Raw genomic sequence first — 20,248 nt, forward strand, 5'->3', positions numbered from 1 at the left:
GTCCAGGCCACCTTCCTCAATGTGAGGCTTCAAACAGAAAGTTTCCTGAGGGACAAGCAGGTTTGTCCCAGTAGTAGTAAGAGCGAGGGGGCAGCCCCTGATGAGGCTACGGCCTCGAGAGATGGTGATAAAGATGAAGTAGTCCCAGACAAGGCTACGGCATGGTGACTGAATCTGTAACAGCTTGCTGCTACACAAGAATGTGTAAGAGGGTGAGAAAGGAAATTTTGACAAATTCTAAAACAGTTTGCTTCATTATTAGTGTTGTAGCATTGCCAAAGATATTCACTTTCAAATGAGACATTTCACACACCTATTAATTTTCACATGCTCAGTGACGTTTATTGACCAAGATGCTGATTTGTTTGGTCATTGATGCTGAGATGCCAAGATGCTGGAATATTTTACCCCACAATTTGTCAATACTTGTGAGGCGTTCTGGCAAAATGAGACAGAACTGGGCAGAGGTCAAAATCCGAGTTTTAAGTTCTTCAGAAAGGAGAATAAAATTCTCTGTGCAATACTGTTTGTTGCACTTCAATCGGACAGTGTGTTCACAAATCAAGGCTGTTATAAGTTCGCATTAATCAAAATGTCAACAAAATAAAATACCGAGAAAAAGTCTACAGTTTTGAGCTCTATAGTCGTGAAAACGAAAGATGCCAATTGTTTTTCAAAAAACATCTTTATTCCGTAATTTTGATACTATTTCTTTTAAATATGTGTGGCCCTATTTAGGAATGAGGAAAAAGGGGTTGTGAGACACATCCAAGAGTACAAATATCAATAAATCTGAAAAAAAAAAACAGCCATTCAGATTCTGAAAATATCTATAACTCTGTCAGATTTTGTCCAGTTCCCATACTCTATACATCATTGGAATGTCCTTTCCACTGAGCCCAAAACCCCAGATTTTTCAAAAATGGTTCCAATTGACTAGTTTTTGTGCTGCTGGGTCACATATTGCACCACTGAGCATCTAAGAAATAAAATTTTCCAGAATCTTTGAACTGTCCCCAGATGACACACTGTTTGAGCTTTGTACCGCACGCTCGCATCCACAACTCAGACAAATTTCACACCTTAACTTTACTTCCTCACAATCTCAGCCCTGGTATCTTGAAGTTCATCGCAATATCTCCCTCGATGCTGCAGTGACGACTTCTGATGACTAAGTTCTGGCCTCCTCTGTTACGGTTGGCAACGTTTCAGTTCATGCAGAGTCCCATAGATGTGTACAAGAATGCTATCTGGACTGCAACCTTAAAGGAGAAAATACACAAAATGTTGGAGTCAAATTATCATGTTACATGTACTTGTGACATTGCTTAGGAATTGACAGGCAACTGACACTGCATTTCTGGAACTGCATTTCTGGAAACAAAATGTCCTTTAAAGCTATAGTCCATCATTTGCAGCAATCCGAAAAGTAACTTGCATAATTATTGTTGAAAAACATACTTGGTTGACAAAGATAGTAAGGGGACTAAACTCCCTGTGAAATTATTCTTTCTGGCAAGCTGACATTTTGAAGTAATCAACGAAAGAAGGCTACCTTAGGAAAATTTAAATTAGTAGTTCGTTTTGTTATTCGGTGAAGCGCGCGCAAGCGTTGACACGACGCACACGCGCGTGCGGTTGCTATAATTCGTCGGATCAGTGCGCGACATCGCGTATAGCTGCAATCGGCTCAGTGAGAACGCGTCTCGGACGCTGAATTCAGGCCCAATTCAAAACATGATTTAGCAACTTTTGATTTGAAATGGAGATCCTAGAATGCTGTTTTTCTCGGAATATACAGCTGAAGCTGATATGAAACTTCATCAGGTTAGTTGCTCAGTATCCTTCATTAGGTTTTGAACACTTTTGTTGCTTCAAACGAACAATATGCACAAATTACAAATGATGGACTATATCTTTAACTGTTTTGAACACTGCATCATGAGTCTATCACATTACCTAAATACAAATAACTCCCCCACCTTCTTTTTTTTTAATTTGCAGCAGCTGGCTGGCCAATCGGCATCCAGAAAAGTTGGTTCAAGATCCCATGGTCCCCCCCTCCCCGGTGCCCCTATTAAAACAAATCCTAGCTTCGCCACTTTTTATGTGTCAACAATATGTTTGACAATGTCTGATAAAGCTGTGCTTGTGAGTCATACTGAGAACAAAACAAGACAAACTGAGAACGAAAATGGGCAAATAGGCATGGGAGCACTCATGATTGGACTGAAGTTATAGGCCTAAGACTTGTTTCTATCCGCAAAGACTCAACTGATATTTGGGGTATTTCCACATTGCACAGCAGTACATTTTTTTCAAACAATTCCATATCATAGAGGTATATTAAGTTACTAGAGCACTAACACCTCATTCTCTTGCGTAGAGTACTTTCAACGTCCCATGCGCATACAATTTGCAGATTATGCATGATCATAGAACATATTCATGTAGGTCTCTCTCAAATGACATCATTTCCTACAGACCAGCCACATGCATCAGCATTTAGAGCGTCAACTTGCATAATGCGCATCGGCTGCGTCGTATTTCAAACCCATTTCAAGCAACAAGCGCGCATTTTCTACACTGCGCAATGCGTGCTTGATTGCGTAAAATACGCAGTTGCAGTTCTCCTACAGATATGGCCGTCTTTATTCAAAAGAGACCAATTGAAATACGACTAAAGTAAATTTCAAATTGAATTACAGGTAAATGCCATGTAAATGTACAACAGAAAGTTGCTTTGGCACAGTTTCACGAATATGAAAGAAATCATGGGAAATGCGTATGTGCACTGGTTTCATAGAGTAATGTAAAATCCTAATTCACTTACTGGTACATGTAATCATTAGCTTTGAATATGCAAATATGCAAATAGCTTAACTCGCTTAAACACCCTCTGCAAGATGGTAAGCCAATGATGTTAGTTTACGTGTCAAAATTTCCAGCCAAATTCCACAAAAGGTTTCTTCTGTACCTCTGTCAATTCTTGTGACAGTGCTCACCTGTTTAGAAATATCTGCCTCCCCGAACTGCCCAAAGTGGCCGCTCTCTTCATGCACCCACAAATGAAGAGAATTATGGACATGACTTGATGAAGACATCATGTGACGCAGCTTGGCTACATACTTCAGAGGTATCCAGACAGGGACCCTGGTATCGGCCAGGGAGGTGGTGACCAACATTGACGGGTAGTCCTACAGGAATAAACACAAAATGGTCAGTGACGTGTCAATTACCATACTTACTGATGGCTCACAGAGGTAAATGTTTATCACTCATACAGTGGGTTCTGTGCGCGAACATTAGGTGGTGCACTTATGACCACTTTCGAGAGCTGCATGCAGTGGGGGAGACAACATGGCATGTGCGTACAGATTCACATGCGTACTGTGCGAAGTGCGCATGATTAATTTTATTCCGAATGTGCACACACCCGTCTTCACGTCAGCCCATCTGCATTCAATGTCCCAGAGGTCTCCCCCAACTCTCTCTTTTTGTAACCATCCAGGAGGTATCCGTGCACAAATTGAAAGTCCATTACGTGATACTGCTTGCTTTTCACTTGTGGAATGGAAACATTGGCATGTCATTGAGGGTTCCATTTTCCAACGGCTTCAACTTGGTTAACGTAGATCACTCCATGGATCATCTAGGGTCCTGGAGTTTTTTAACGCATTGCTTGTGAAAACAGTCAGTGATTGTTTATAACACTTGACACACATATTTTCGTCGCGTCAGTGCAACATAGTCGTATCTCACGCGAATACTCTCCGTGCAGCAAGGTTGTATAGATCTCGCGTATCACGACGTCCATTGACTTTGTGGGTACATCCGGGTTATTTTAAGCAAGATACAACCTTTTGACATTGAAAACTCGCTTTTCACGTATATGACGTCACACGCCATTTTACAATCAGCAATCTTAAAAACTGCCAGCCTCCTTCATTTTTTCAAAAAGCCTGGACGAGAAACTATTATTTTCTTTTACTCGGCCTAACTTGCGGACAAGATTATCGGCAAAGAGCCAGCTGTTTCGAGTATTAGTTGCAGGATTCTGAACATTTTCCTCTGAATCTTACCGAAATTGTGGAAAGATTCCAGGGCAATTGTGGAAGGATTCCAGGGAAATCGTGGAAGGATTCAAGGAAAATTGTGGAAAGATTCCAGGGAAATTGTGGAAAGATTCCAGGGAAATTGTGGAAGGATTCATTAGGGAAGTTGTGGAAGGATTCCAGGGAAGTTGTGGAAGGATTCCAGGGAAGTTGTGGAAGGATTCCAAGGAAGTTGTGGAAGGATTCCAGGGAAGTTGTGGAAGGATTCCAGGGAAGTTGTGGAAGGATTCCAGGGAAGTTGTGGAAGGATTCCAGGGAAGTTGTGGAAGGATTCCAAGGAAGTTGTGGAAGGATTCCAGGGAAGTTGTTCAGAGTTTTGCAACCAATACCCAATACAAAGGGCCTGCTGCATATAAACTTGTTGGCAACTTATCTCGGATAGTTAATGAGATGATGCCTTACACCTATGAGACTCAGTCTGCTAATGATCACCTTGATATCATCTCCTCACCTGGCATGCAATGTTCTGGTAGGGACAGTAAGACTTGATGTAATCAAAGGCTTCCGGGTCGTTGAGCGGGTCACCCCATTCCTCAGTCTCTTGTTGAGTCAGGGGAAGAGTGGGATCCAGCATGGTAGACAGAACGTCCACGTATGGAACCTGCGAGTCCAATGACAACAGTGCAGGAATTACTTTAGCATTTTCCACCAATGTTACAGTTGAATATAGTAGAATGCCACTATATTCTACACTGCTTTATCAAATATTTTGCCATACCAAACATCACCCTTTGCCTAATTTTACGCAGCCAAAAACTGCTATAATATACAATACTATACCATACCAAACTTTCTTTTGTGGATTCCATTGTGTTATACAGGGTGTCCCCCCCCCCAAAAAAAAACGAACCCTCAAGCCACTCGCTTTTTTCACAGCTTTAAACAAAATAAATCACAAATCTTGATACTTATTTGACGAGTTTATTGCACAAGTTCCTGTATCACACCTCTAATACGGCAGCCTTGATGAGTTGTGGTGCTCGGTTGCAGACAGCTGCTACTAGCAGGCCCCCAGCACTGATGCCATGGAGTGCAGTCAAAGTAGGCTGGGAGTAACCAGCTTGGTGGAGAGTAGATAGGCAGGCCTCCAAATCCTGCACCAAGACAGATTGTGTTAACGCAGATATCGGAAGAGGCTTCAATTTGAACTTTTCTTTTCAACTGAACCCGATCACTCTGTTGGACCTGCAGCTTGGGCTACAAAAATATCCCAAGAAACCCATGGAGAGTTAGGCAAGACCAGTGAGAGATATAATCAACATTCAATCTGTCTTCCTCCCATATCATTCCATTCAGGAAGTTAAAAATAAACAAGCCTATGTGTTGAAATTTTAGCTCTTGTATGCACCGCTAAAAAACAAAAGCCACTCAGTTATTGAGGTATTTCATGTGACGTCACAGGTTGTTGGTCACCCACACGCCTGCCATATTGGACATCTACTGATGCAGATGAGTAAATAAACTGTCATAGGCCACAGTGATAAATATGCCCACTTCCGAAATTCAGGAAAAATATTAACAATTCTCCAAGGTATTTTAGAAACATATCAAATTGAGGCTTATTTCATAATCTTTCATTTTCTGTTCAATGTTTGGGGGTTCACCAAAGATTTTTGGGAGAAAAACATAAAACTGGATATTGACCACAACAAATACCGCAGAACATGCACGTGACACATCATGCAATGTATATGTTCAGTACGGTTGATCAAGCGTGCTAGACGTCCAAAATGATAAGGTCGCGTGGATGCAAGACATCAATTCCTGTGTCTTTTTGAGTAGGAATACGTAAACCAAATTAATCCCCCAGTTTTTAACACTGTGCAAACATAATTCCCTCATTTCACCTGACATTACCTCAAAACTCTTGATTTTGTTGAGGGCTCTGCCAGCATGATGCCAATGTACTCCAAGATCTCCACCACCTCTTTGCAGAAAAAGAAAAGAAATGGACAGTAAGGAATGAATATAAAAACATACCACAGATTATAAGAACACAAGAACAGATAAGAAAACAAGAACAGTGTGAAGTTTGCATGAACAATTTTGGGCATAAATGCTTAGAAATTCAAAATTGGGGTAACTTTTGGTGCTGAAATAGCTGTAACAATTTGATTTCTGCCCAAAATGACATCACAGTTTTGCTCATGAATATTGAAATTTCCCATTAGCATAAAACCAAACAGGTACCAAAACACCCTTGACAATGGCAATATGAAGATTGAAAATAAAGTAAATTGGGACACAAAAGTGCATTTTCAAAGACTGCATAAAAAAAAAAAATCTTTAAAGATCGAAGCTGGTAAAATAAGTCAATCCTTTGTATGTTTCTCTGCGCTTTCTCACTTTCAAGAAAAGTGGCCCAAGACGATTATCAAGCCCTGAGTTCGACGAAGCATAGAGTTTGTTCCAATGCATCGATTTGAATGAAATAAAGTTTGTACGGTAGATTGGTTTATCTGACTTTAAGAGGTAATTTGAAAATATTCCAAAATTCACATGCAATATTATACAAATATTGAGTGGCTCAGCGTGGAATGGAAGGAATATTATTGCAAGGTAAAATCTGGACTTTTCCATTTCACGAGGCGAGGCCGAGTGAACTGGAAAAGTCCAGATTTTAACGAGCGATAATAATCCTCCCATTTCACAATTTAAAGCCACTCCATATTTGTTTTATATTTGACATTTGAACTTTTATTTCAATACAAAATTGGTGGAAAATGTATTTTTCTCTTCCAAACCACCCCTTCACAAAAATGTTTGAACCCAACGCTGTAGCGCTGGGTCTTTGGAACAATATGCGCAACACTGAACGCGCACACCAGCATGCATTTGCACACAAATACCGCGTCATGGAACAAGCATGATCCTAACTGTTCAATAGCATTTCCCATTCCCCATGGGCGAATGGGACTTTTTGAGCCCCGGTGTGAATGGGAGCAATAACGAATGTCATGTGATGTGTGTTCCACCAATCAAATGACAAGGATCTGTATGTCGGTTATATAAACCTTATTAATTGGTTTTCAACTGTTTTTTTTTTTTGAGGGACAATCTGTATCTCAATAATAACAAGCACATCAATGTGAGCTCCACCACAAGACAGTTTTCTTACCTGACATGGCAATAGGCTACCACCCAACCAAGCTCCACTAGTACCGCAGTCTGCTGATTGTAGCTCATGTCTAGCCTTACGCCATAAGCACCGTAGCTGCAGACCAGCATGGGGTTACTGCCTGATAAAGGCTTGACGTTGTCGCTGTGAAATACTGTGATGGGGACCAGTGTACCATCCTACAAGAAGAAACGAGGATTGGCTTCTTGGACCAAATCTCATGGCTATGTTTAGTGTAAATGTTGATTTGTTGCTAACTCCCAAGGAACATTCTGTGCTGACAGTTGATGTAATTTTGGCTAACAAGATATTTTGGCCTTTAACAATGTCAGCATCCTGAGCCAATATCCTGTACGGAATTCAGTACTTGGCAAAACCATGAAAATTTGCCCTCAGGTTTAGCCCTCCTATGAAAACATGCATTCTGAGCCATATATTACTTGGGACAATATTGGTCAAGACCCCCATTGGTTTGTTAAAAGTATGCCAGGGGGAGTGGAAGGAAATTTTGACCGTTTGTGACCTTTTAAATAGCAGGAGGGTTTAAATGAAAACTGAATGTCGATTTACCCCAACCTTCCCAAATCCTGCCAAATCCTCTTGGAGGATTTTGCAGGATTGAGGCTATACGGCAAAAATTGTGGCTAATTTTGGAGGATGCACTGTGTCAAGGTCTTCTGCTGGACCTTGTGTTGTTTAAGCTCAGCCGTGCATAGATTTAGGCCTAAGTTATACTTGAAATCCTCCACACTGCTTAAAAGGATGTAACTGGCTCTGTCACACAGTGATTGCTGGAGGATTTTGCAGGATTAAAGGCAGTGGTCATAACTCCAAGGACCACATTCAAGAAATAACAGAGGATTTTGGAGGATTGAGGCTGTATGCATTTTTTACTAGGAGGCAGTTGGAGGAGTTTGCAGGATTGAGATTGCATCCTAGCAAAAATGTCTAGGAAGTTAGGGTTAAGCAATGTCTATTTACAATACATGAGCACATTTTGGTACCGCTGTTTTTGTCTGAGAAAAACCCTGGATAGGAAAGACTTGGCATTTATTGTGTCCTCCTCCCACTTCCAGACATTAACAAAAAAATGAGTATTGCTTCATTTAAACTTATCTTGTAAGATGAAATGTTGTGTCAGGAGATGAATTGTTCAAAATTCACAAACTTGCTCTGGGACTCAAACCTAAGTAACTCAATCATAACCTTTTTTTTATGAACCTACCTTACTTACTGCCTCCAGTCTCGTACAGATCTTCCTTCCCACAGTCCTCTTGACACTGCCTCCTGACCTCCTCTTGACCTCTCCATCTTCACTATTATTGAGTATTACCTTCAGATAGCTTGTGTTCTTGATTTCATGACAGTAGTTGGTGGTTGGATGGACAGGAGACGAGAGGGAAAACTGGAAGTCATGGGCAGCGCAAGTTGCATTGGGCCCAGGGGTTATCTGGCAGAATTCCCTTGGAACCTGAGAAAAATCAACGCATTAATGAATTTTGGCAAATTCTTCAGGCAACAAAAAGAATCCAATTCATAAAAAAGGGTGGGGAAGAACTGCAAGGCTGTTCATTACTTCTGTTATTCATAAATTATGGTAAACAGTTATCAAATGTAGCTTCCATTTGAACATTTAACTCAAGAAATGGTTTGTGCATGTCTGAGAGCCGTTTCATACCCAAGTTGAATACTTATTGTAACGAAGGTTGTTTGGTGTGCACATCAACGACCATCATCATAATAGTTTGTACACATCACGAGGCCATGCGTACAGAAGTAAAATTGTAAATACCCAAAAAACATGAAGTAGGAAGGTTTGTTTGCTCCCCCCCAAAAAAAAGAATAAATAATAATATAAACCTAAAAACTGGCCTGTTTGTCGCAAAAAAAATGCCTTTCAAGTTTTGGTTTTAAAGAATGTCAAAGTAGCAGAATAATTCAAAAACCTCAACAATTGTTGGCCGTTTCTTGGCATCTGCTGGTATTACAACAATCCTTGGCAAAGTGCCTGCCATTGCACAGAGCACGCAGTGATCTGTAAACACATCCATGTCCTGTATGTGCCAGGTCTTCCCCGGCGCGTAAATGATGCGACAGCCTGGCGACGTCAGACTCCTCAGGTTGCCTGGCTCTGAAACTGGGCAGGCCACTAGCTGTTGGAAAAAAAATTACATTCAAAAATTGATAAACCATAAGATCTTTCGGGTTGGTGCATTTCCCGTTACATCTACCGACTACTGAAGCACTGATTTAATTTACATTGTAATCACCATTTTTCGAAATGTTCTTACTTCAAATTTTCCACACTTACGTAAAGTTAACAGACACAATGTTCCCATAGTGTGGACCACTTGAGCCACAAACACCTTGTTTTTTTGCGGCCAACTTGCCAAACTCAGAAAATTTTATTTCCATATTTGGCCACATTTTTGTTTCAAAATAACGTATATAGTTTTAAAATCAAAAAGGTCACTTTGCAGGGTTGTTAGTGTTAATTAAATAGGTTAATTAAACAGAATAATGTCAATGGTACCCTAGAGAAAAGTAACTAGCAACAGACAAACACGAAATAAGTTACAAAAATGAAACTATTTTCTTACCTACATTATAGCTGGATAATTTTAGGGCGATACTGTAACAGCACTTTTTTGTTTTTGTTTTTGTTTTTGCCTTACATCGTGCATTTTATTTTTACCCCTTGAACACGTACACCCACATGGGTTCCACAGCTTAAGTCATAAAAATAGCACTGTACTTTAATTTCACAAACTACATTGCAACCACAGTGGATTTCCCCTTTGGCATGGTCCACTTCACAGAAAACAAGGAAGAGAGCATGCAGCTTGCTTGAAAGGGGAGAATCAAGGGCCTGCAATGTGGGCAAAAAAAAACACATGACACTACCACGATACAAAATGGAAAAAAAAGAGGAATATTTTTGGACAGTGTTCCAAGCCGCACAGAGTAGGAGAGTTAACAGAATACATCACACATAAAACGTTTCTAATATTTTGGCCTTACTCTGTATTCTCCGTCATTATCGTCGCCGGCGTTGGTCAGAACATACAGCAAACCCTGGCAATGTTCCACAAAGTACTGCACCCCGGCCTGCCTGGGGCATACTAGACTGGCAGCTGCGTCTGGGTCCAGGCTGTCTAGCAGATGCACCTCTGAGGTAGTGGTAGAGTTGAGGTTGATAGTGATGTAACGTCTGTCTTTGGTATGGGACAAGTCCACAAAGTATCTGAGGGAAAAGGGAACAGGCAAGGTTCCGAGCGTCTGAGGGCATTCATTTTAATGATTTGACACTATAGTCCCCTCTCTTTATAAATCCAGAATGCAAATTGCTATAAAGTCATGAAACTTGGCACTGATGTTCTTTGATGCATGACAAAGAATACCTGATATAGGGGCACTTCGTCCAGACTCGTTAATTAGGGTACTTAGCCTAGTTGTGACCAAACCCATCATAATGAGGCACAAGTTGCCAGAACAACTGTTAAATAATTTGTCTCCTAAACAATCATCTAAATGTTTAGGAATAGTCACCCACATAATTAATATCTTTATAAATTCCGATGTCAAACCTTTTTTACAGGGACACTTAAAAAAAAGTTGCAAAATCCAACACTGCAATAACTCATTACTACATTATAATGTGCAGTGCTTTAATTTTCGTTAAAAAGCACCATTTATTGTTATTATTAAATTTTGACAAAAATTGAATCCGAGTGTATAAAAGTGTAACCTGATCATATTGCTCTGCAGCTCTGTAGCCATGAAAACCCAACAGAGTCATATTTTAAAAGATATGAAGATTTGAGTTGAATGAGGCAAACAAATGACTGAATTTCATTGTACGTGAATAGTTTGGAGGTCTCACTTTTCATCAGGTTCCTCCAGTATCATCTTATCTTGGGACACGTCTTGACCAACTTGATGCTTCCAGACGTGGCCTGCTCTCAAACCCTTCATCCTGGTGTAGTACAAGACACCATGGTGGGCAAATTCTAGGAATATGATTTGCAAGAAATGTAATGATTACTTAACTTGCCAAAGCATCATGTGATGCTGAAGTGCCCCCACTTCTCATTGGGTTTACTTACTTGATCATTTTCCAGAGTTTCAATCGAGTCAGTCACAAGTAAAATCAGGTCTCAAGAAACGGGGGCAGAAAAATGACAAAGGAATGCCTCCTCCACAGTTCATTTGAATACCTTGTCACTTGACGAGAGACTGGATGACTTGTAATTGACTTGTGTAATTTACAACTCTGTTGTATTCATCCATTTTTTAACCCAAGAAACCAGATTTGTATCCAGTCACTACATTTTAAGACTTGAGTCAAGTCATTTTAAGGAAGTGACTCGAGTCGAGTCGAGTCATTAGGTGAAGAAGGCCAAGTCGAGTGATATGGTGTACATTTGTACATGATAAATGGCTTGACGGTAATGCGAACATAATAACTTTGTTCCATAAGTAACTACAAATATATTTTCTCACAGTTTTGGGACTTGAGTGCTATTAGCCTTCAACTTGAGTCAAGTCAAGTCTTTTGATGAGGGACTCGAGTCGAGTCATTTGCTTGCAGTGACTCGAGTCGAGTTGAGTCAGTTACCCGTTGGGACTTGAGTTGAGTCGAGTCTAGTCGCCAAAAATTCTCACTCGAGTCGGACTCGAGTCATTACAACTCTGCAGAAACACAACATATGGCTCCTAAGGCCCAAAAAAAAAAGTCTCCGGTTTCTGGTATGGAGCTTGCCCAAAAAGTGGTGCGGCGACGCGGCTTTTTTTTTTTTTACCTGATTTTTTTGCTTCAAATGTCGGCTGATGACTGCAAATGGTGCCCGACTAAACTTAGTGCAAATATATGGGAGTCCAGAGAGGCCACATAAAGCTTATTCTCGACCATAACCCAATCTAAAAACACGTTAAAATTGTGCAGCAGCAGGATTCCAGTCAAACCAGTGAGTTTGGCGGTTTTGAGACATCATCTTTCATTGAAAAAAAACCTTTTTCATTTTGCCGACACGCATGGCTACGGCGACGTGCGTGCATACCAGAAACCGGAGACTTTTTTTTTTGCCTAAGGTACCACAAATATATTTTCGCACAGTTTTGGGACTTGAGTGCTATTAGCCTTCGACTTGAGTCAAGTCTAGTCTTTTGATGCGGGACTTGAGTCGAGTCAGTTGCTCGCAGTGACTAGAGTCGAGTTGAGTCAGTTACCTGTTGGGACTTAAGACGAGTCTAGTCGCCAAAAATTGTGACTCGAGTCGGACTCGAGTCATTACAACTCTGCAGAAACACAACATATCGTCACCGACACCACGAAGTAACACTCTACCGTGTTAAAGCATATTTTTTTCGATTTTCAGTTTTTTGGATTTTTAAACATTATTCATCAAGGCCTACCATTGCACGAAGTTTCAAAGCTTCAAGAGCTTTACTTTAATAATTACGCTAAGTATCCATGGCAACTTTTGCGCAAAAGTGACAATTTTCGTTTTCACGAAGTAACACTCAAGTTCCATTTTCCATTGCAATGCATGGCGCGCACTCTGCTCATAAGTGAGCAAAAACGTTTTCACGAAGTAACACTCTTCTTGTAACAAGTTGTATGAGCGCGCGCGCGCTGACCTGAAGTTGCACTTTCCTCGTTTTAAATACATTGAAGAGTGTTACTTCGTGAAAACGAAAATTTACAGTTTCGCAGCTTTTTCGGTTCCACGAACTAACACTCATCTTTTTTCTCTTATTTCTTGTTTATTTAATACACAAACGAGTGAAAAATAGCAGATTTAATAAATTCAATTCATCAAGTGTCCACAACGAGAAACCCAACTGAAAATACTCTGTCGTTTTGACGCAAAGCGTTGTTTTAGAAGGCGTTCAACTTTAGTTGCCGTTTTCTCCGATTGCTAGTTTTTACTGGTATGTAGATGGGTGTTACTTCGTGGTGTCGGTGACGATATGGCTCCTAACACAACACATAGCTCCTTGCTGATGCACTATGTAAACAGGCATTTGGAAATTTAACCCTAACTCCCTATAGACCATTAGGGTTAATAGACTGACCATGTACACGTGCACCACATCTCCATGTGCGCCACGTGCACATCTCCACGTGTACCACACTGCATGTTCTAGCCACACACGACATATGCTCGTGCACGCATGCCAGACTTTTGTACACATATATATCGGATATTATTCATGCAGCTTTGATTGGTCAAAACATGTTTGGGCAGAGTCTAATGTACAAGCATGCAACTGTACATTCACAAAAAAAGAGGAAATTTCAAAATTCATAAGACTTTGTACAGTGTTTTTCTATTTTGAATGACAGAAATGGGAATAAAAAAGAGGAAATCAGCTGATCCGAGGAAAAGCTGCATGCCTGAACGTATTGTTCTATTCAGAGAACGCCAATATAGGCTTCCAAGCACAAGTACACACATCTCGCAGTGTTGGTAAATTTGTTTCAATTTATAGGTACTCGACTATTTGCCGTTTTTGCCTGTCCATGCTCAGATATGTTCCTACACAGACCATGATGTTGCATGCAGAAAAAAACCCATAAAATGTCATTTCTTACCAACAGATAAAATATTGTTCAGCCTGTCAACGAATTCAGCTCCATTCTTTCCAAGCTGAAAAATGTGGGCGTCATAGGTATCCGATGCCGACGTTTCCACTACAAATGCCATGTAGTTCTGATCAGGCGATATCGTCACGGTTGAGAGGACTACAGGATAGCCATACAACTCCGTAAGCGAAGCCGTGTCCAGAATATGCTCTGCAGTATCCGTGTTACTGTTCCCTTTGGGGAGAAAAAAATAAACGAGCATTTATCTTTGGGTGTGAAGGGGTGAGGAGGCAGGAAGAAAAAACATCAATTTCCTGGAACATTGGAGAAGTTTCATGGCACTGCTTAGCACACTCTCTACTGCAACCAGAATCGTTGTCCATTTTGCAAAGACTATAATCGGTAAACACAGCCAAAAGTGAGCTGCCTTCAGCGTAGACTTGTCATAGAATAATAATGCAACAACATCAACCTCCATGTATGTGCAAGCATTCGTACATCTAGACAGTGAAACAGTAATTAGGTTAGCAATACTTTTCTGCCACAGTTTGACCAGCTCTTTTGTTGACCATTAGGACTTGAAACTGATATTAATTAATAAGCATATGCTATCTCAATCAGATTCAAACTGCCAACTGACCCAAGAAAGCTCAGGAGTGGTTGGGACGTCTACTCTAGCAGGAGGTTGTGGGTTCGAGTCCCATCAATATAAGCTTATATTATACAAATATAACATGGCTTGTGGGTGGATAGTAGATTATTAGCTCCCCTTATTATTCCAAGGGGAGCCGATATCGACTATCCACCCAAAATATACTCTGTCTATACATTTGTATTTGCTTTACTATATATGTACCTCATACATATTCACCACAATTTTGTCGAGTTACACATCAGAAATTCGGAAAAATGTTAATGAGCATGTGCTGTCATTTTGTCATGTACCTAGGGCGATGTTTGTGCATGTGTACCACCCCTGTGCGACTTCCACCGTCCTAGTAAAGCACAAGTTTAGTAGACTACTGCACAGGTAACCCCTGCGATAGTTGACTGCGCATGCATAGTTACCGTGTGTAAATCCTTGTATGTGCACGTGGTAAATAGCAAAACTAGCCGCTGACAAGTTATGGTGAATGAACCATTTAGAATTGTCTCTCACTCATGAAAATGTATGAGGTAAAGTAATTTTTTCTTGCAAGCTCTTGGACGGCACTACGTTCCTTATGTTAAAAGTTCATATGCTGATGATGAAAATAGAAAAAAAATTGACAAAAAATTGACGAGGATTGGATTATGACAGTGACAATAACATTCCGACAGTAACATTGACACCCAATAAGTTTGGCGATCACGGTGACAAAGATGACATCAAAAGATTGTAACCAATTAACTCTCACTCACCCATGGTCTGCCTTCTGTAATAATGCCAGGAGTCACTCTCAAATCTTCTGAAATAAACAACTCCATTCATCACCTAATAAACAACCCAGAGAAAACATGTGACAAGCATTCACGATGATTGATAACAATCCTGCTCAACTTGCTTGACTAAGCTAACCTAAAACCATTCCAAACCATCATATTAGAAAAATTTCGGAAATACGTTTTTTTTTTTACGTATCTTGCAAAATCTTTCTCAAAGGCAAAAGAGAGAAGGATTCTGCTAGGATTAAAAGTTCAGGCTCTAATAACTTTTGCAAATTATATATATCAGGTTCAATGTCAAGTTAGTGAGCAGTTTACAGAAACTTTATAAACTATGCAGTTTTTTACACAAATGGCACTCTGTTTTTACATTCAAACAAAACTGGAACATCAGGGTCCTTGTAAAGTAACAGTACAGTTTTGCAGTTCTATTGAGAAAACTGTAACACCTGGCACTAGATTTGAGGCGGTTAAGTTGAAGAATTCCCATCCTACACAAACCAAGATTGACTGGCCGTGACTGTTTATGTAACTCGATACAGCTTTGCTTTGGCTGTGGGTAATTGATAAGCCAGCTGTGCCACAACTTGCCTGCTTTGTCTGTTCGTGATCTGTTGACTGAGTTTGACTAGTCACAGTGCTTGCTTGATATTATGATCTGACTGCTGGTGACTAGCCTGTGTTAAAAGTATAGCAGGAGAAGCGGATGGAAATGTCGACTGTTTGAGACTGTTTAAATAGCAGGAGGGTTAAGGAGTGCATCATAATTATAACATCATAGTGTCAGATGTAACAGGGACAGGACAAAAACTGAACCCCAAATGTTTAGAAGGACCCATATATTCGGCCAAAAAAAAATAAGTCGGTCTCTGGTCAGCGCGCGCGTCGATTTTAATCATGCGCGTCAATCTTTTTTTTTCCAAAATGTTCCGCGGTAGCTCCAATAGCGCCCTCTATTGCCGCACCTCCTCAAATTTTGTTACCAAAGAGCACCAAGGAATGGGAAATTGCACCAAGGCAAATGATCGAGAACAAAAGGCAAATTATGGAGGACACCTACATGAGGACACCAAAAAAAGCAAAAAAATACCCCACCTTGTCTGTACAATCCAAGCTTGAAGAAAAAAATAAAAAGCCAAAAAAAAAAAAAAAAAAGCCGCGTCCCCGCGTCAATTCCGGAACTTTGGTCTGACCAGAGACCGAATATTTTTTTTTTTTGGCCTTACTGAACTTACTGTTGGCATTTCTGTTGTCTTACTTTCATTCTCTAAATCTTCCAGCTGCCTCATGATCCATGACTGGAAGTCCTGGGTCTCGTGAGTCAAGGTTTCCACCATCCTGAAATTTTGATTTATTTTTGACATAGGTTATTTATTATGACAAATCCAATTCATACAAACAAAACAACAAGTAAGATTTCTTTGAAAGCACAGAGATCTCAAAATATAGTATGACAATGTCATAATGAAATTAATATCATTGGATAGGGGACATCCTGCAGGATATGTCCTCTATCCATTAAGATTGATTTATTATGTCATTGTCATACTTTATTTTGAGACACCCTTGCCTCTTTCTAAAATATTCAGTATATTTCTGATAATTTACATTTTAAAATATGTATACTTTATTTTGAGACACCCTCTATAATTACAAAAAATGATATGCGATTAAAGTGCGTTTATTTACAACAGCTATTCTAGGTATTACAGAAAGGGGCGTCTTAAAGGGAATATACAACATTTGCTGTTGCTGTAATTTTCAGAAATGGATGGATTTGGGGGTTCGTAGCTTTATAGCAAATATTGTTACGCTGACTTGTCTGAAGTTTTGTGTTCGTAGATGCTGGAAAAACCAAGAAAAACAATCACGTTCCTGCAGTCTGGTTCCCTGACCCAGCTTAAGATGAAATGGAGCAATTTATAGACGTCAGGAAATTAACTGTAAGGTCAGGGAACCAGTCTAGCTGGCTTGTACCCGTTCATAGGTGTGTATCAAATGCAGACTAACTAACTATAGTAAATTAGGGGCAGTGTTTGAAAAAAACTGGTTCTTGAAAATGACATTACAACAGGTGCCATGATTTTACAGGTTACTTTAGACTGTCATTCACTAACAGTCCAGTAAGGTATTTCATAATAATTTGGAAGTTTTGTTTTTTGATGTTTGCAAATGTTGTATATTCCCTTTAAACTAACAGTTCATGTTCAACTTCCCAAAATTCCGAACTAAGGACAATGGAGTTTCAGACAGACACAGGCCTAGGATCAAGCTTTGGTTGTAACTAATCTTTCTCGCAAAAGTTTGTGAAGGAAAGGCAGGCATCGCCAAGCATTGAGGCTACATGTTGACCCAGGGTCATGGGCTATACAAAATGTATCCAATCAGAGAAATCAGCTGCCATCAGCACCTCTGGACTGGCAGTTGGTACGAGCGATTGTCAAAATTTGTAGCATGCGCATGGGTATAGGCCTAGGGTGTTCCCATGGAAACATGAGAAATTTACCTTGATTCTTGATCAATGTAATTCTGAACATCCTGCAATTAACAAGACAAAAGAATGATAACGAATGATTAGCTAATCCTAACTCCCTAGGCCTTTTTGCTAGGATGTAGCCTCAATCCTGCAAAATCCTCCAATTGGCCTCATGGAAAAATAGCATAGCCTCAATCCTGCAAATTCCTCCATTTTGTCTTGAATATGGTCCTTGGAGGAGTGACCACTGCCTGAATCCTGCAAAATCCTGCGGCAGTGACTGTCAGTATGTTGAGGTTTGGCCAGTGACATCCTGAAGCAGTACGGAGGATTTAAAGCATAATTCAGGCCTAAATTTATGCATGGCTGAGCAAAAACAACCCAAGGTCCGGCCCAAGACCTTAACAAAGTGCATCCTACAAAATAAGTAACGCACTTTTGCCATGTAACCTCAATCTTCCAAATTCCTCCACTTTGGCAAGGAGGATTTTGAAGGATTCAAGGCGGTTAGGGTTAAGGAGAGAGCAACTTTACAACATTAAATCATCAAAATCTTCATCTAAATTCTGTTTTGAATTTTATCTCTCCGGATATAGACCATGTGACATTTGTGTACAAAATTGGATGGTGCGGTCGAGTAAAACTCACTGAAATCATGATTACTTTTCTCATTTTAAGTCCAGTGCAAACAGCCCAGGGGCCAATTTCAAGGAGCTGCTAAGCACAAAAATTTGCTTAGCACAAAAAAAGTCTGGCTTATAAAAGCAGGTTACCAACCAAATTTTCATGTGACGTATATTGCTTGTGATTGGTATTCAGCTGTTGTTTGCTTAGCATGAAAATCACATAAAGCTTTGGCTGGTAACCTGCTTTTATAAGCCAAACTTTTTTTGTGCTTAGCAAATTTTTGTGCTTAACAGCGCCGTGAAATTGGCCCCAGGAGAATTTCCTCTCAGTTACTTTTCCCTAATCCAACGGTAACTTTTACTGGCCAAACTTTGCCCAGTAAAAGTGACCAGGTCAATTTTCCTGAGATGAAAATGCCAGTGCAGACACTTACAGTGAGAGTGGGTTAAACAGCATTGGAAAGCTATGGGCTCCGTGCACCAACAAAAGAGGGCGCGTTTTTGCCACTTTTGAGAGCTCCGTGGACGGAACACTCTGCTCGCGTGTACTGTATACTGTACTGTACTGGTTCGACGCGAAGTATGGATGACTTCCTGAATGTGCCAAAGCTATTAGCCACAGCGTCTTCGCGTGAGCGTCAGGTGTCGTCGACATGCGAATAAGTTTGAATTTAACTTGCGATGGTCTCCCACTAATCCCCACCAATAACTTTGGATCATTCAAAATATGCACTGGATGGACCGGGAACCAATCTAGGTCTTCTCCAACTCTCCTTTTCTGGCCGTTGAAGGAGTACTTGTGAACGGAGCCCATACATCTAGGCAATGCACGAAGGCAACACTACACAGGCTTGATAAACACAATTTTACCCTTTCAGATTTTACCATCATCTCGGTGAAATCCCACAATAAAATTAGTCCAATGTGAACACGGAATAAGTCTCAGGTTGAACAATCATTAGCTTTGTATCATTAATATTTTTTTTCCAGGACCATATACATGCTGTGTTGGCTGTCCAGGAAAGTTTAAGTTATTTTTTTGGAATCAATACCAGTCAGCCATCAACGCCATTGACCTAGGTCTGCATTGACTGATTCACACATACCAGTACCTCCATCTTTGTGGTCATGTGTTAATCTCAGGGGGAATTTCAATAGAATTACGTCCCATCACGTTCAGGATAATACAACGTCGTGATGTATTTCTATAGAAATGTCCCTTTGTGACCACAAAGATGGCAGTATCCGTAAATGGTCTATGAACAAACTAAACTACCTGTGTTAATCCAGCCTGCATCCATGTGTAATGGTCCACCAATTTTTGTCCATGATGGACAGTCTGCCTGGCTTGTCGCTTGGCTGCCGGCCAGATGAAACTCCCTGGTTCCTTGCTGCTGCTACTGCAACATCTCACCAACCTCCATCTTGGGAACTGATGAGATTGCCTTCCCAGTCCTTGAAGATGTACCAGTTGATGATTGCATGGCATCCAAGGACAGAAGAACCTCCAAAGGGCTTTCATTATCTTGATGAATGATGTTGCTGCAGTCGGCGAAATGAAACAAATATGCACTACATAGTGAGATACAAATGTATGCTATATAGGAATATTTCAGTTCAGGGGAAACTAAACTGAAATATCAAAAGGTTCCTGAGGAAATAAAGCAGTATCCAGATGCCACTTCTTTGGTTGTGCACAAAGTCTATGGAGAGTTGCAAGTATTTTGTATCAAAATTGGAAATGTTTTTCAGTCCCAGATTCATGTCTTTTCCACATTTTTGTGATGACTGGCCTTCATTGACATAATATATGGTGAAAAAAGTGGCGTCAGGATGCAATATTCTTTCCGTACCTAACCCACTACCTTGAGAAAAATACTACTGCCATTTTTGGACAAA

At 40.3% G+C, this 20,248-nt stretch overlaps 1 protein-coding gene across 1 annotated transcript; it reads right to left on the bottom strand.

Moving 5' to 3' along the window:
• Positions 1-1,043: 1,043 nt before the first annotated feature.
• LOC119743417 (prolyl endopeptidase-like) lies at positions 1,044-19,890 on the bottom strand. Its single transcript, XM_038219813.1, has 15 exons — positions 19,626-19,890; positions 17,754-17,785; positions 16,483-16,585; positions 15,224-15,296; positions 13,832-14,056; positions 11,117-11,243; positions 10,255-10,477; positions 9,180-9,386; positions 8,459-8,704; positions 7,234-7,412; positions 5,973-6,042; positions 5,063-5,209; positions 4,567-4,716; positions 3,006-3,197; positions 1,044-1,262 (listed from the first exon to the last, which is right to left on the bottom strand). The coding sequence occupies exons 1-15, from the start codon at positions 19,869-19,871 to the stop codon at positions 1,209-1,211; spliced, it is 2,274 nt and encodes a 757-aa protein (XP_038075741.1). The 5' UTR covers positions 19,872-19,890; the 3' UTR covers positions 1,044-1,208.
• Positions 19,891-20,248: the final 358 nt, after the last annotated feature.

Source organism: Patiria miniata, unplaced genomic scaffold, assembly GCF_015706575.1.
Source record: "Patiria miniata isolate m_02_andy unplaced genomic scaffold, ASM1570657v1 HiC_scaffold_6, whole genome shotgun sequence".
Taxonomy (NCBI): Eukaryota; Metazoa; Echinodermata; class Asteroidea; order Valvatida; family Asterinidae; genus Patiria; species Patiria miniata.

Excerpts from the sequence above, each read along its gene's own strand:
- LOC119743417 (XM_038219813.1), bottom strand. The coding sequence starts at position 19,871 with ATGAAAGCCCTTTGGAGGTTCTTCTGTCCTTGGATGCCATGCAATCAT. Across the intron at positions 9,387-10,254 it reads ATAATGACGGAGAATACAGA|CTAGTGGCCTGCCCAGTTTC; the intron begins GTAAGGCCAAAA and ends TTTTTCCAACAG. Across the intron at positions 6,043-7,233 it reads GTAGCCTATTGCCATGTCAG|AGGTGGTGGAGATCTTGGAG; the intron begins GTAAGAAAACTG and ends TTTTCTGCAAAG.